This window comes from Meles meles, chromosome 16 (assembly GCF_922984935.1).
Source record: "Meles meles chromosome 16, mMelMel3.1 paternal haplotype, whole genome shotgun sequence".
Classification (NCBI taxonomy): domain Eukaryota; kingdom Metazoa; phylum Chordata; class Mammalia; order Carnivora; family Mustelidae; genus Meles; species Meles meles.
The window spans coordinates 78430019-78447546 of NC_060081.1; the positions used below are offsets into that span (position 1 = coordinate 78430019).

General features: G+C 47.7%; 1 protein-coding gene across 1 annotated transcript in view; it reads left to right on the forward strand.

The window, feature by feature from the left end:
- Positions 1–895: 895 nt before the first annotated feature.
- VAPB (VAMP associated protein B and C) overlaps positions 896–17528 on the forward strand; it is a 50976-nt gene continuing 34343 nt past the window's right edge. Inside the window, exon 1 of the mRNA XM_045980291.1 lies at positions 896–1192. Coding sequence (XP_045836247.1) covers positions 1135–1192 — 58 coding nt within the window. The 5' untranslated portion in view covers positions 896–1134. The remainder of the gene's footprint in view (positions 1193–17528) is intronic.

Genomic DNA, 17528 nt, shown 5'->3' on the forward strand with positions numbered 1-17528 from the left:
GACTCTGTGGGAGCCGGGGCTCTGTGTCACTCTGAGATACCACCTAAGCTGAAATCAAGAGTTGGTCACTTCACCGCTGAGTCACCCAGACTCCCCTTAAGAATAGATACTTTATGTAGCAAACATTACATAATGACATAATATTTAAGCAGCAATAATGATGTAATGTTCACTTCGGAGGCCAAGCAGATTTGGGTTCCCACAATTTTTAATTACAGTTTATTTGTGTGGTTATTTTTTCAGAGGCTGGCTCTCCAGCAGGCTCTAGTGAGAGGATCGGAACCAGGTGCATTTCTCTGATCACTGTATTTGTAAATGTTTGTTGCGTGGATGAGCAAAGGATGCAGCATAGTGCTTGCTACATACACATTTGATAGAGAGTAGCTTTCATGACATTCGATGGTGTTATTACTGAAAGCGTTCAGCAGAGTGGCACAAAAGCAGCAAGAAATAATTGGCAGCTTCCTGTGTATTTATTGTTTATCACATGTCACATTGCCTAGCACACACCATTTACTTATAAACATGCTTATGATAAAACTTTATCATTCACAGTCTCTGCCAGTGCCTGGCACTACATAAGCAAGGGCACAGTGGAATTTTCTTCTTTTTATTCTTATTGACTAAAGCACTTTAACAATGGCTGGCCCCCATGGGCCCTGAGTAAATAACCTTCGCGACGACTGTCCTCGCTTGAGAGCATCCCGGACAGCCCCGCCTCCAGACCTGCACAACGCCCCGCCCCCTGCCACCCGGTAGCCCCGCCCTTCGGCCCGCGCCGCGCCTGCGCAGAGCTCCGCGAGGGAGCTCCGCGCGCGCGCAGCTTCCCGCCTCCCGAGTGCGCGCAGGGCCGAGCCGGCCAGCCCGCTGCGTGCGTGCGTGCGTGCGTCGCTGCGTGCGTGCGTGCGTGCCGTGCGCTCGCCGGGCACCGCGGCCTCGCCCTCGCCCTCCGCCCCTGCGCCTGCACCGCGTAGGCCGTCCCCCCCCCCCGCGCGCACCCCGTAGACGACCCCCGCCCGCGTCCCGGCCGGCCCCCCCCTTTCCAGATTTAAAGGGGGCGCAACATTAACGCCTCCTGCCTCAGGTGACCTCTCAGGGGGTCCCCCCGGCAGAGGTGCCCCGCCGCTGAGGAACATGGCGAAGGTGGAGCAGGTCCTGAGCCTCGAGCCGCAGCACGAGCTCAAATTCCGAGGTAAGCCGGAGGCCCGCCATGTTCGGCCGCGGGCCTGGCCCGGTCGCCCCGCGCCCCCGCCCGCGCTCGCAGGCACCGGCGGCGCGGCGGTGACGTGGGTGCCCGCCCGGCCCGCGGTCCCCGCCCCGCCCCGCCCGACGGCGCGCCCGCCCCGCGCTCCGAGCCCGTCGGGCAGCCGGGCGTCCTGGGCCCGCGCCTCGCCCCGAGGCTCCCCGCGCCCGGCCCTCGAGGCCCTGGGCGCGGTCACCGTCCAGCCGGGGGAGGGAGGGTCCTCGGGCCGAGCTCACGCCGCCCTCCGCGGGGCCGCCCCGGGGTCGCCTCCTCCGGGCGGCCGCGGCGGACACCTGCAGTCGTCCCCCGTCTCACCTGTGCTCCGCGGCGGCGGGGCACTCACGCCACTCAAAGGACCGTTTTACGCACTTGTTTACTGCGTTCCTGCAGGAGAAGGGAAACTCCATGAGGACAGGACCTGGCGGTTGGTCTGCCGGGTGCCCAGCAGCTTCAGGAGCCCAGGGAACATCTGCTGCACAAGTGAATGGAAGCGCTCCCGCAGCTGGGATGGGACAGGGCTCTGCTTGCCTTCTGCTGGCCTCCTGGTGCCCGTGGCCCACTTTGTGCGGCTGGGGCATGCGGGGGGCCGCCGGGGCGGAGGTCCTATCCCCTGCCAGAGCAGCCTGGACCCAGAGCCAGGGCAAGCCCAGTGCGCCACGTGTGCTGGTGGCAAGCCAGGGCCCTCCGGGAAGTGCAGTTTTATACTTTTTATAGGTGTCCCCCCTGCCTTCCCCACTGAAGTGCAAGCGTCAAGGGGCAGTGGGGACCACGTCAGACTTTCCCAGTCCTTTAAAAACGTGTTGAGTAAAACCGTGTAGTCGGTATGTGCTTGGTACTGGAGAGACAAGGAGTGACCAGGAGAGAAGGCCCCTGGCGTCATAGAACTTACCTTCTCATGCTGGAGGTTGGGTGCGGGGCAGATCAGCCAACGAGAATATTTCAGGTAGTGGTAAGTGCAGTGAAGGAAATACAACAGCTGATGTGATGAGAGTGTTCTTAATGTGGGATGGCCGGGGTCTCCAGGGACCGCCGGCGCTTGGCCCTCAGCAGGTGCTCGGGAGATGTCTGTGGGATGAGTGCTGGCCAGAGTTTGTATGTATTGGCAGGAGGTAGGATAGGGTAACTTACCCAAAGTTACCCAGTTGGCAGCATGGCACATTTGATCTCAGACTTTAGGGCTCACACTCTTTAACAGTTATGCTGCCTGACCCCTGGGACATAATCCAGAACTGCGGCTGTCACTTTGCCTCCTGAAATAACAATGTGAAATGCCTCCAAATGGTCTGAAGAACTAAAAGTTTTCCAGTTAAAATAAACAAAAAACCCCCACAGACCTAACCAGATTGTAGTTCTATGACAGTACTTTGGCTTGGGTGCTGTTCCCATGGCCTTCTCGTAGAGCAGCCGGCCTGGGAAAGGAATCCAAGTAGCGAAAGTGAGGGTGGAGGGCGACGGGCGACAGTTTCCACCTGAATTGCCCGAAGTTCTCTACCCCAGAAGCATGGTTGAGCTACTCCTGAGTACTGGCAACTTTCTTTCATTTAGTTCACAAACATTTACTGAGTGCCTGTTCCACATGTCCGATACTAGGGAAGACAGATTATAGTCTCCCTCAACCCCCCCACCCCAGAACTTAAGTCTTAGGAAGGAGGCACATGACAGAATCATCCAGGACAGCGCAATGACAGAGGGTAATCAGAGTGCTTGGAGAGTGTAAGAAGGTCAGTTCCTAAAAAGGTGTCATTTGAGCTGAGTTTAAAAGTCAAAGGAAACAGACTAAAAGAAGAAATGGTGGGGCGTATGTCAGGCAGAGGAAATCCCACGGACAGAGGCAAGAAGACTCAGATGACTGGGCCCCTTTGGGATGCCACTAGTAGTTCTGAACGACAGCAGCAAAGAGCGTTTGTTGGGGTTGCAAGGCAAGGTCGGAGATGAGGCCAGCTAGCAGATAGGAGTAAGATCCAAGGCCTTCTGTGCACAGACACAACCAATATCTAAGTTCAAATTGTATTTCTTTTCCTTAGCTAGTCTTTCCTTGATTGATACCCACTCCCCACCCCCCCCACCCCCAGTACATACACTCCTCTAATAGTATTTTATGGAAGAGGTACTGATTTGAGAAAACTAAAGTTTTTGTACCAGTGCTTTCACGTAAGGATGTTTGACTTAGGGCTGACAGCTTCACTCCTCAAGGTCGGGTCATTCTTCAGTCCATGGGGATGGAACTTGCATCTGCCTTGCCTCCTGTAGGAAGTTTTGTAGGAGTGATACTGCGGCTGTTCAGCAGCTTTGTAAATGCACAGTATTATTCAGAAATTGGTGGTTGTATTTCGTCAGCTGGTTTCATCATTTCAGCTCCTTTACCTGAGGGGTAAAGCAGAGAATTGTGATCTTGCTGTCCCTGGGTTGGCTAAAGTAATGATGGCCAAAGTCACTGGATATTTTTGCTAGGAAAGTGGTCCAAGAAAAGTCATGGTGTCAAATTGTTGAAAGCTGTTTGCTCCTGACTTGAGAAGAGGCCTCTGCAGGCATATGTAAGCTGCTATATGAGATTGGTTTATTTGTTTCAAACTGAGCACCAAGACAAGCAGAATAGAGGCTCAATACTCTCGCTTGCTGTGTAGAGTTCATTCATTTTAGGATGAGAGCTGCCACATTTGACTGATCTCTTCCAAGTTACTCAGGGTGATGACTCTGACTTCGGGTGGTTCACTTAGATGAGCCAAACCTGCGAGCTAACTTGGTAAGAAGGCAATAATTAAAATGTCTAAAATAATGCCACTTACCATCCAAAGGAAAAAAAGAGCCTGATGCGGGACTGGATCCCAGGACCCTGGGATCATGACCTGAGCCGAAGGCAGAGGCCCTAACCCACTGAGCCACCCAGGCGCCCCAGCCGGGGTTACTCTTTCTGTTGCTCTCACGTCTTCCAAGGCGTAGCCCTTCCTTGCCCTTGCATCTTTCCACCCTGAGGTTCGACTTGTTGGCCAGCTCAAAGACAGCGTTCTGAGTGAGTCACTTTCAGCGCATTTTGTGTCTGTCCTTTTCTTTCTCCTCTCTGTCCGCTCCTATCAGATTCCATCTGTGGTAAATAGTATGTTTTGTGTTTTTTTGGTCATTGTCCAAGACTCAGTCCTTCTTCATGTTCTAGCACCCCCTCCTGCCCATGAAGCAGTCACGTGACTGCTCGTCCTGTGAGAGTGGGCTGTCAGCGTTCTCATGAGCTGATTCGTTGAGGTTTAAACCCACAGTGGACCTTTGCTTTATTCTGAGACGAACCCAGTGGCCTTCAGGATGTCTTACTGTTGGTCAGTAGGGATAGCACCAATAGACTGGTGTGGTTGATGACCACTTTGGGGAGAAAATAGAAACTCGGGTGCTGGAGACGGAGGTCAGGTTAGTGACGCTGTCTCGTGTGTGAGGAAAGCATGCTTGCAATCATTAGTTCACTCCCTGAAGTCAATGTGTAATTTAATATTGTTTAGGAAGCTAAAAAATATAAAACCCTACAGATAGAGTCCGTTCTGTGCAGTAATTATCTTTCAGATGCTAAGTACAGCAGCATTAATTCTTTAGCTTTAGTGTAGCACTGATTTCCTTAACATTTCATGATCACATAGAACAGACTGTGTTTTACAGCACAACAGAATGTCAGCAGTGTGCTTAAGATTCTTTATGGTAGTGGTTTAAATCCATGCTGAATAGATTATCTTCGTTTATTTAATTATTAACCAGCTTGCTCATCAAAAGCAAGTGGCATTAAACTTACTAAGCTTTAATCAAACTTAAATCTTCTTAGATTGTACAGTTTACTTCTGAGTTTATGTTCCTGGGTGAAAAATGCGAATCAGAAGTTAACTTTCTTTTATTCAGTTGCTTACTTCTGTTCTTCACAGTTAACTCCTTAGGGGGAGAAATGGGTCGATGTGGCCATGAGCTTATATCTGGAAAGTGGTGACAGTTCCTTGACAGGTATGATTGTGACATGTACCATGGTTCCTTCATGATTGCCGGGTAGCTTTGCATCTGTGTGCGGCTTTATTAAAATAAGTCTGAATGGATGCTCATCAAAGGGGTGAATTCTTAAATATTATTAACACTGTCCTTTATTTATGAAAATTATATAGCATTCTTTTTTCCAGTGCTGAGGACAAAATACTGAGAACTTGGACCCTGCAGTATTACCACTGGGTAGTTGAAAATTAGGGGAGGAGTCAAGGGAGTAAACTGTTCTGGTTATCACTTAAGTACTATACTACCCTTAGACTCAACTTTTAAGACCTGAAACTTGAATTTTTACATAAGGGATTACCTCCAAGATTGGTTCATCCATCCCCCGTTTGTATTTGAAAAATTTGCCGTCTGAAGGATGGCCATGATTTGGAACAAACGAGCACAGCTTTCAGCAAGATGACAAGAAAGATGAACACAGGGAGCGCTGAGTTCCATTAGTCAAGACAAGGTTGCCGTAGAGTGTCTTTAATAAAATAAAATAAAAGCCTTCTGCACAGTTATTTTGCAGCAGGGATTGTGTTAAAAACAAAGTCACATTATGGTTTCCAGGCTTACTTCCTCGTTTTCTGTCATTTTCGGCCCCTTTCAGGCTGTCATCAGCTTAGCACATCTAGGATTGCTTTGGCCCTTGCTCAGTGGATCTGTGCTGCCTTTGAAGTTTTTACCTGAGACCTGGGCTGCTGGCTTTACAAAAACAAGAGTTGTTTAAAGAGCTTTGCTTATGGAAACAAAGTTACTGAACTTGACAGACATTTTAAGATTATTTAAAAAAAAATCAATATGGCAAAAAAGTATCTCCAGACCATCTCTTTTTCAAAATATTAAATGTGTTACCAGAAGCCATTGATGTCTAGATACAATACCTTAAAGTGCTTTAGCATTTTCTGCCTTACATGAAAAGAAAAATCATTGAGAAAATGCCATAGTTGCATGGGAAACAGTCTTGACGTGCTTTCTTTTAATAACATTTTAGCATTAATTGCACAAAACTGTAAAGCTGTAGAAATCCCTGCTTAGAATTTTCCTTCATCCTTTCAGAGGGTTGTCGTCAGGTTTTGACTGGTGGCTTAGTATTTCTTTTCATTAGTGTTAGATAATGTCTGCAGTTAGACCTTTGGCTTGTGTGTTTGCGTACACGGCCACCTGGGTACCTCAAGTATGGCCTGTGGCTACACATTCCTACCCATAACTCATTGTGTGTTTGAATTAGTACGCGTGGGCAATTCGGTAAGGTCCTACAACATTAGTCTATCTGCGAAGGGTGGTTAGGGAAATAAATATTTTGGAGGAGAGAGAGAGACTGTTGTTTGTGTCTTTTGGATTGTACTTTAAGGCAGTGGAGTGGACCCCTGGACCATTTGCCTAGATTTGAATTGCTTGTGGTGTGGCTTGGGACCTTTAGAGCTGAGCTGCACGGATTGTCTCTACAGGCTGGAGGGTGTGCAGAGAATGGAGCGGAATAGAAAGCTGAACCTAGGTTGTGGGAGCAGAGGGCTTCGTTGTAAGGGGCCAAGTGGTAGAATCCCCCTGGGTTGGATCTGGAGCTCAGAGCAACAGCTGTGGTGGTGTGTTGAGGTTCATTTGGAAAGAAAAGGTAGGGGAAGAATGAACATTTCTAGAAGATAGATGTTTAATTTCTAGAAGGTAGTCCACAAAGTGTAGGGACTGTGGTAGATGCTTTTTGTTTTTTATCTTGTTTAACCTATGGCATAATCCTGTAAGGTCAGTTACTCAGTCGTTAGACAACTGGCCCCTGAATGAGGTTATAGTGGTACATGGGGGTGCACGGGATTAACCCTGGTGGCTAGCACCAAAGCCCATTTCTTTCTGGTATATCACTGTCATTTCTTTAGTGTAAACTTACAAAGGGGTTCATTCTTGGGGGATGAAGGCAGAGAACTCATAACCATTAAGAAAGTATTAGTTGCTGTCATTAATTTAAAATTAATTTAAAAGATTTTATTTATTTGAGAGAGAGGGCGTGTATGCATGCGCTGTGGGGAGGGACAGAGGGAGAGGGAGAAGCAGACTCCCCACTGAGCAGAGAGCCTGATGTGGGGCTTGATCCCAGGACCCTGAGATCATGACCTGACTGAAGGTAGATGCTTAACTGACTGAGCCACCCAAGCGCTCTTCTTTGTGGATTTTTTTTTATGAGGGATTTTGTACCATACTCTTAAGAAAGTTCATATTGATGACGAATGCTTTTGAAGCATTCTTTGGTTTACCTTGTGAATATTCACTTTTTATATCAGATTTTGATGGTGTTTCATGATTCTGTATATTTAGAAAACATTAGCTTTCAAGTAATTTGCAGTTCTGTTATTGAGTCTGGATGGTGGTGTGAAATATACGTGTGGTAGGGGTGTCACAGGCGTGCACGTTTGAAGGGGGACTGAGAGAAGTTCAAGGGTGTTTATGAAGGTAGGAGCACCTAACATAAAGGACCTTTATAGAAGCCACCTTAAACTTTACAGGCAGGGCTGCAAAGCTCTTAGTCCAGAGTTTTTCTGACAGGCCCCTCTCTTCAGCAGGAAGCAAACAGTGTAAGTGAATGTATTACTCTCAAGTGCTGGAAGAGACTAACCCAAGGTGTGTAACAAAAAGTGCTCTTTTATTCTGTATGAGGTATTCTGGACGTCCTCGTTCCGCCGGGGGATAACCTGCAAGCTTATGAATCCAACTGGAGGGGGTTTAGAGACAGGCACAGACGTGATGATTGTGTGCATAACAGAAGGTCATCCAATTGTGACTATTTTGGGTTCCTTCTTCCTTTTCCACAGCTCATCCTTTGAGGTTTTCTTAATGGACAGACAACCCCTTCTTGTTCGGTGGAATAAACATGACTGATTCCGGGTTGGTTCTTACCACCTGCTGAAAGTTTCCTCTGGGCCAGGCATTGGGTTAGGGACTGGGGCGGAGGCTGTTTAAGCACCCAGCTGCTAGGTGGTAGAGGGGAAGGAGACAGTGGAGACGGGACACTTAGGTGTTGTCCCCAGTTGGGGGCCTAGAAAAAGCTGTGTTCTTTGGGATTTCAATCTCACGGAAAGGAGACATGAGAGAGGTGTGACTCTGGGCTTATACTGTGTGCTAGGCATTTTTCTAAACTTGCTTATTTATGTAATTCTATCGACAGGCCTAGGGAGTAGACAGTTAGATTCAGGTTCATGAACCTGCATTAGAGGTGGAGCTGGGTTTGGAACCAAGGTCTGTCTGACTGCAAAGCCCATGTCCTTTATCATCATGTTGCCACCATTTCTTCCCCATGAGTGGGGGCGTGGCTGACCATGAAGGCCCTAGATTTTCTGGTTTATTATATTGTTAGGAAGATGAAAGAAGGGCTGGAAATAGGACTGTGGGAATCCAGCATGAGTGAAAGAGAAATGAGGGAAAGAGAAAGGAACGGTGCTGGACCGTCATTGCCATCCAGTGCTGGCTTCCGTGGCATCTCTGGTAGTGCTGCCGCAGAGGACAGGGTTGTCCGTAACTTGAGACTGACTGACTCTCCTGACTCTTCCTGCCACTTCTGTTTTCCCTTAAGAACTTATCTTCTATCTTGATGACTTCTGATTGTGTCATTACTTTATTAGTGTTGAAAATGACGTGCTGATGTTGTCGCTGTACTTTTCCTGTTGCCCACTGGAAGTCCTTTATTTTCTTAGTGCCTGAGACCCCAGGTGATGTCACTTGACGTGTGTAGACTGGGGACGAGTGCAGCCTTTAGTTTCACCATTCAGCATGTATAGTACAGTAGAGAGAAGGTAAGGAAAGGAATGGTACCTATCTCAGAAATCCTATTATCACCATCTCCAGTTCATTTTTTATTATTTTTTTTAAAGATATATTTATTCATTGCGGGGGGAGGGAGGAGGGTCAGAGGCTTATTTGAGGGAGAGAAAGAGAATCTCAAACAGACTCCACGCTAGCACAGAACCAGAAGGTCTCAATCCCACGACTCTGAGATCATGTCCTGAGCTGAAATCAAGAGTCAGACACTTAACTGACTGCCCCACCTAGGCGCCCCAGCATCTCTGGTTTAGAATTGAGAGAATGTAGGCCCCAGACTTGGCGAAAGGTGTAATTTGTACTGAAGTCTTTCAGCCTGCAAAGCGTGTGTGCCCGTTATTACAAAGGGAGACTTTGTGCCTGCCCTTGCTGTCACTTGGAGACACTTACCTGGGATCACTGGCTTTGATTTCGTCTTCTGTTGGGGGAGGACGCTTGAACTGAACATCTCTTGGTATTCCTTCCAGCTCTAGCCTTGAGAATGTGAGATTAAAGTTTATTTTAGCTGAAGAAGAGAGTTGGAAAGCTCCTTGAAAGCAGAAACTGGGGCTTGTATTTCCTATAGAATCTACCAGTGCTTTGTACTGGCAGGCACCTGAATATTTAATTAACAAACCCTCTTTTCCTTTTTAAAAGCTCATTCCATTGACCTTTCCTGAGTATTCTTGGAGATAGTCTCATCTAGTTTTTTCTGCTCTCCTCAAATTGTGTATCATTTGCATATTTTGTTTATGCCTTACTCTCGGGTGCTTCATTTTTTAACTGCTTTATTTTTCTTCTAGAATGCGAACTCCTTTAGGTTCTGTTTCTTTAGTTTTTCCCAGTAGTGACTAACAATATATCTTCTTTTTTTCCAGGTACTTTTTAAGGACCACCCCCCCCCCCCCGTTTTGGGGAGCAGTTTTAGATTCATGGTAAAATAAACAGTAAGGTGGAGATTTTGTCTGTACCCTTTGTTCCCACGTGCATGACCTCCCCAGCTGTCAGTGTCCCCTAGCAGAATGGCACATCTGTTATGACTGTCGCCCACAGCACGCCGTGGTCAGTCGCGTTCACTCTCAGTGTCAGCTGCCTTTGGGTTTGGACATACGCATGGTGACCCGTGTCCACTCTCATAATATCGTACAGAGTGTTTTTGCTGCCCTAAAAATCCTGTTCTCCACCTAGTCACCCCCTCTCCTCTACAGCCCCTAGCAACTACTGATCTTTTTACTGTCCCTGTAGTTTTTTCTTCTTCAGAATGCCATCGACTTGGAATTGGGCAGACTGTAGCCTTTTCAGATGAATATCTTTCACTTAGTAATGAATGTATTCTTTCCTTATCCTTTTCTTCTGCTAACTCCAAAGAAGGGATACAACCGTGGACATGGTCATCTTTTAGTGTTTGGTATGACCGTTTGAAATAAAAGCATACGTAAGAATAAAAGGAACGATTTGCTGAAAAAACCAGAGGTTTGTCCTTGTGGAGGCTTATTTGAATTCTCATTCTGCTGGTTGAATTGATTTGTCCGCGTATAAATGTATCCTGATGGACTGCTCTGAAGATCTAAATCCGTGCTTTTTGACCTTTTTAAAGTCAGACACTGCTTTACTAATTGGATGAAGGAAAGCCATGAATCACTCCTTAGAGAATCTGCAGGTGTCCTCATTCAGAACTTCCTCCTGTGATTTGGGGACAGAAGGCTCACAGTTACCGTGGGTGTCTATCTGACCTCTAATCTCGCTCAGAACAGCAGAGGTGGAAGGAACACGAAGGGTTGTTTAGAGAAGTCCTGAGAAAACTTCCAACGTTCATTTGAGTCGTCTTATTTTATATTATCATTAGTTGTTAAATGAAGCCTTTGCTGCCTTTTTCCTTCAAAGCAAGATCATTTCTTTTTTCTCTGTACATATCCTGCTCGCTGGCCCTGAGCGCAGAGCCCGGCCAGTCAGTGGTCGTCAGTAAGCCTCTGAGTGTGGTCTCTGTGACCTTAAACTGCTTTCTGAGTGCTGTTTGCCCTCTCTTACTACTCCCTTCATGTTCCCTCTGGTCCTGACAGGCTTCTGGAGATAGCATTCTTTTTTTTCTTTAAATATTTTATTTATTTGACAGAGAGAAATCACAAGTAGGCAGAGAGGCAGGCAGAGAGGAGGAAGCAGGCTCCCTGTGGAGCAGAGAGCACGATGTGGGGCTCGATCCCAGGACCCTGGGATCATGACCTGAGCCGACGGTAGAGGCTTTAACCCACTGAGCCACCCAGGCGCCCGTGGAGATAGCATTCTTAATACTTCTTCTGAACCACCCCTGGCTCCTGCTGCTGGTGCCTAGGACCCTCCTTACCACTGAGCTCCCACACCTGTCGCCTGTCTCAGTGTCTCTGGCTTCCGGGCGCCCTGTGGTGCTTACTGGTGCTGTCCTGCCTCTGATGCTTTTCCTTCCCATCCCTCGACCTTGGTGACTTTCTCCGCCCCGCTGGCCCCTCTCGCCCACTCCTCATGGAGTCCTTTGGTAGTGTGGAGGGCTACAGGGTTTCCTTCTCTGCCCTTTCTCACTTTCCTTTCTCAGGTTCCCTCCCTCTGTCTTTGCTTTTCCCCATTGGGGGTCTCTTCTGCTGGCATTCACAGATGACCCCAGGCCTGGCCCGAGCCCAGACACAGGGCTGCAGGGACCTCAAATGCAGCAGGCCCCATACCGCCCCTCCTCATTCCCTTTGCTTTTTCTCTTCCCATCTCCTCTTCTGCAGCGATCTCTGTGAGCAGTGCCCACGTCCACACAGTTGACCAGTTCAGTGACTCAGAGAGCCCATGACTCAAATCTGCCCCTTCTTCCCTGTCCCCTCTGTGGCTGCCTCATTTCCCCCTGGATGACTGTAATAGCCTCTTGACTGGCCTTCCTGTGTGAGTCCTCTCTCTTCTCTCCATAACAATGACAATTTCAAATATGCAAATCTGAGCTCAGCTCTTGCTTGCTTAAAATCTTTCAATGTCTCTCCATTGTCAAAAGAAAGAAGTTTAAATTTTTTAAAAGATTTATTTATTTGGGGCACCTGGGTGGCTCAGTGGGTTAAAGCCTCTGCCTTCGGCTCAGGTCATGATCCCAGAGTCCTGGGATCGAGCCCTGCATTGGGCTCTCTGCTCAGCGGGGAGTCCGCTTCCTCCTCTCTCTCTGCCTGCCTCTCTGCCTACTTGTGATCTCTGTCTGTCAAATAAATAAATAAAATCTTAAAAAAAAAAAGATTTATTTATTTATTTTAGAGAGAGGGGAGGGGAGAGAAGTGGGGGGAAGGGTAGATGGAGAGAGAAGCAGACTCCCGCTGAGCGCAGAGCCTAATGCCCAGGCTCGATCCCATGCTCCATCCTACGACCCTGTGATCATGAGCTGAGCTGAAACCAGCCAGATGCTCAACCAACTGAGCCACTCTGGTGCCCCTAAATTTTTTTTTTTTTTTTTAAGATTTTATTTTTAAGTAAACTCTACACCCAACGTGGGGCTGGGACCTACAATCCTGAGGTCAAGAGTTGTGTACTCCACTGACTGAGCCGGCCAGGTGCCCCTGAAGTTTGAATTTTTAAACAAGACCTGGAAAATCACTTGTGCCTGTTGCCCTGGATCACCAGCATGGTCTTTGCCTGGCCTGTGTTCCAGCCACTCTTCCTTCCTGGTCCTAGGGCTGCGCAGAACGAGTGCGTTCCTCCTCCTGTCTGCTGCCCCTCCCACTTTCCTGCAGGACTCAACACGGCCTCCGTTCTCGAGGTCATTCTCCTGTCACTCTCTCCACTCTCATGTGTCTGGGTCCATACCGCCTCACTTTTCTTAGTAAGGCGTGCTTGATTTCTTGACTCCCTTCCTCATTAATTGAGATGACCTTTGCCTTTTTTGGACCATGTCTTTTGTCCCCAGATTCCTGTGCCTTGCACTGTGCACGGCACACGGCAGGGTCTCCGGTAATTCTTGGTGTCTGGGTGTAAGAAGACTGAGTGAGGAGGGAAGGGGAAAAGAGAGGAGGGGACTTTGTGTGGTGAGGAATGGTGAAACGCACCAGGACAGTCAGCGGGAAGAGCTGATCCGTGTGGACACAGCACCTTGCACTCGGAAATATGTAAAAGGGTTTTCTACCCTGTGCGGGCACTTTTCTCTCTTCCTGCAGACTTCTCTTCTCACCCATCCTCGCCTCCTGTTTCCGAGCCAGAACCGGCTTCTCACCCTGAGCTCTTTACCCTTTCCTTTCCCATCACATATGGTGTCTTGCTCTTAGTCAGCCCGCGGTGGCGTGTCGGATTTCTCTTCTGCTTAACTCCTGCCCTGTGCCTACAGATAGGCTGGTTTCCCCTTCCTGAAAAGAAACCGCATGCCCCCAGACCTTCCCCCACTGAAGTGAATGCCCAGTCTTCCATCACAGCTAAATTTCTGGAAATAGTGAATCTCAATTACTGGTTTACGTCTTCCCTGTCCTTGCAGTTCTCAGGCCTTACCACTCCGCTGACACCATGCGTAGTTCAGCAGGTTTCTGTCTGCGACACTTACTTTTGACTTTCCTCGTGAACTGCCTACCTCTTTATCATTTATTTTACTGGGTGTTGACATCTCCTAGGCTCTGTCCTCTGTCTTCTCCATTTAAGTGCCATTCTCTTTATGTTTTCTCATTAACAGTGCCTTCAGCTGTCACTTCTGCAGAGAAAATTTCCGAGTCTGTATCTCCGAGCAGGTCTTTTGATCCCTGCCTGTCTGGTTGTCGTGAGAGCATCTCAGACTCAGCATTGTCCGTACTGCTCCGGGCTTCATCCGCCGTTCCCACCCAGTGTGCCTTTCCTCTCTTGGGAATGGCCCTTGCTCCGTGCTCGGTCATCCGGAAGACCCAGACTCAGCTTTCACGGCCCCTTCTCCACCTCTGCACCCTCTGTGCCCCTGTGCCGCTTCTATCCCCACTGCCCTGTCCTGAAGGTAGGCCCTGGGCTCTCACCATCGCTGCCCCATCTCCCAGCCTGTTTCTGCTCCCGCCTTCTTCCCCCACCTTTCAGGCTCTCCTGTGTACAGTATTCAGAGCGGTTTTTCTAAAATAGAAATTTGATCATGTCATTTCTTTATTTTAAAGCATCCATTGGCTTCCTAGATCTTCCAGGCTAGCGTTCAGAATTCCTAGGTCAGGATCAAAGCCTTTCAAAATTGGGCCACACTTTTTCTATTTTAAACAGTGTCAGCTTTCGTTTTCCATCTTAAACGACGACAGTATTTATAAGCTGTTTAGAGTAGAAAGGCATGTGCAAACATGTCTTATTTCTGGTTTTTACTACATGTGGTCAGTGCTGCGGAGGCAATGGCTGTTTTCAGAACCCACGTCAGAAAAGAGAGACCTGTTGTTTTTTTTTTTTAACTCACACCGATCTTCCTAGAATTTTTAATATTCTTCCTTTCATTTCCTCGTGCTTCCGTGCATTTCTCAGCTTTATTCACTTCCCTCGTATCCCTCTGTGCCCCTGTGATGTCCCCTGTGAAGGCCCCACTTTGATCACAGCACACACACCACATGAAGCTCTCAACAGGGCTTCCCTGTAGCTCAAAAGGTGTGTTCCTTCATCTTTTCAGACTCCAGGACTTCCCTCAGTGTTCAGCCCCCCCCCGCCCTCCTGTTTGACATAAAGCGTTCTGCATTCATTTTAATGCAGCATTCAGTGCACTGAGAGGTAGTGTGCAGCCCACCGGTTCAGAGCTGAGCTCTGGGGTCAGACTGCTTGGATGTGAATCCTGGACCTGTGATCTGAACGTCGCGTGACCTTGGATAAAGTCTGAAACTTCTCTGTGCCTCACAGTCTTCACCATGGGACATGTTAGCGATAAATGAGTTAACACTTGTGAAGTGCTTGGAATAGATCGGGCACAATTTTTTAAAAGATTTTGTTTTTCAGTTTCTTTTCTGTAGTCTTTATCCACAACATGAGGCTTAGACCCATGCCCTGAGGTCAAGAGTCGTTTGCTGGACTGACGGAGCCAGCCAGGCATCCCAGACCTGGCACATTTAAATGTTAGCTAATGTCACTATCTTGGGTAATTTCTCTCTCTCTCTTTTCTTTTTCTTCCCAAATATATCATTTTAGAGCCTCAATCCCAGATTCTTATTTCTTAATTCTGGATGGGTCCTGGAGTCATCTCTGTAGCTGGAGGGCTTAGCACAGCACCATGACAGTTCATTCCTCAGTTACTTATGGAATGCCTGCGGTGTGCTAAGTACTCTTCTGGGTACTTGAGAGACCAAGGTGAAAAAACTGAAAAAAACCTTTGCCTTAGTGAGCTCCTGGGGGGAAGATGGCACCAAATAAAAAACCAGGAAATATATATAACATGGTGCCAGCCAATGGGACAGTGGAAGGGGAATGTTTGGACACAGAGTAGAGGGGTTTGGCATTATATTAAAGGGGTTCTGTATTAAAGAGGGTGATTAGAGAAGGCCATGTCCCCGAGAAGGTGATATTTGAGCTGAGACCTGTATCAAATGAGTGTGCAAGCCATACACACATTTGGGGGAAGAGCATTCCAGGCAGGGAGGGACAAGTGCCAGGCCCCAAGGCGGCACTGAGTTGGTGTGTTCAGGGACCAGCAAGATTGTTGCACCTGTGGAGGAGTGATGGAGTAGCTCAGGAGATGGACTCAGAGAGAGAGAAGGAACCTTCCCGGTGGGCCAGCCACAGGACAGACTTGGGATTTCGTTGTGAGATAAGAAGCCGTGGAGGATTTGGAGCAGGAGTCCCTTTTTAAAAGACCACAGTGTGGGTTTAGGGAGAGTAGGCTCTGAGAGGTGTGAGATGCGTGGATAATGGTATGTGTGCAAGCTGTAAGGCTACTGCAAGAGTCTAGGCCCAGAGTGTGCGAGAGAGTGCGGTGGTGGAGAGAATGTGGTGAGAAGTGCTGGTTCCAGATCTCTTCTGAAGGTAGGTGTGGAGTGGGGAAGGAAGAGAGGAGTCTAGGGCAACTGCTTTTGGCCCGAGCACCTTAGTGAGTGGTGGTTCCTTTTCCTGAGATGGGAAGTGTGGGTTTGGGGAAGGGGAGTGGGATCTAAGAGTGTTGTTGGGGCTTCAGATGTTTAATACACCTGCAAGCCATGATCAAGGAAGAGGAAGGACCAGGTGCGGATATATATTTGGTTATCATTAGCCTGCTAGGATAAGGTATTAGAAGGAATACTTTTTTTAAATGAGAGATTAGGTAAGCCTTTCCAAAAAAGGCGTTTGAGCAGAACTTTGGAGAATGAGTATGATTTCTAAAGGCAGAAAAAGGGGGAAATGGAAGATATTCTTCATCCAGGTCTCACAGCCTTTCTCCTTGGTCCCTGGTTGAATTTGTTTAAGCGGCTGACCTGGTTGAGACTCTCTTTTCACTGATAGAGCCACTTCGGTTCTCCATTGAAAAGGAAGCCAGAGCAGATTACACACTGACTGATAAGCCACGTTCTGCTCCTCCTCACTGTTCACCAGTGGAAAATGTAGGGTGAACCATAGAGGAGCAGAATGCGAAGTGTGTTCTGCTTCACTCCGTGTGTCTGCTGTGAATTGGGATGTGTGGAAGCTTTTCATGGGCCTTCATCTTCACTAAAGATTGAACATTTGGGGGCAGTTTTTACTTCTACGGACCTTATGTCCTTGACTTGAGCTGCTAGTTTGTAACTCAGTCTAGTTAAAACCGCAGCGACAACCATGAGGAACCGGGACCCCTTGCTGTGTTACTGCTCGTACCCCTCACTTGGGCATAATGTCTGTCTAGACTCTTCTTGCTTTGTGTGGAAAAAAATGAGTCCTGTTTTGCCAACTTTCCTGTTTAGGTGGGATTTTATTTGGAGTGGACTATCGCCTATCTTTTTATTTTCATGATCACTATAATCTTGTGATTATTTTGGTCTTCTAAAGAGAGAAAAATTAGTAGATATTTGTTACAATGGGATAAAGATTGTACATTGAAGGGCGCCTGGGTGGCTCAGTAGGTTAAAGCCTCTGCCTTTGGCTCCAGTCATGATGTCAGGGTCCTGGGATCGAGTCCGTGTCGGGCTCTCTGCTCAGTGGGGAGCCTGCTTCCCCCCTCTCTCTGCCTGCCTCTCTGCCTACTTGTGATCTTTCTCTGTGTGTCAAATAAATAAATAAAATCTTTAAAAAAAAAGATTGCACTGAAAAAATTCAGGTTATTAAATGGTCTAAGATGCTTTCAGAACTGAAAAATGAAATTCATACTAGTCAGGGGTACTGTTACCTTAAAATAATCTTCAGCTGTTGACTCTGTCTAGTGCTCAGTGTAGATAAGGTTATGCAGTTTTAGCCCTTCCGTAGTACTTGTAGCTATTTTTCTATTTAGAAGAAAACGTATTACATTAAAGAAGAGTAGCCATAGCGTTGCTCTCTAGAGGGGTAAAGGCTTCTAGTCTTCACAGTTCTAAAATAGACTTTGTCAAAAATTTTAGTTTTGGGTTTTTGTCTTAAATTAGTGAGAACACTGTTACTTTAAACATGTTTTTGAATGATAGCC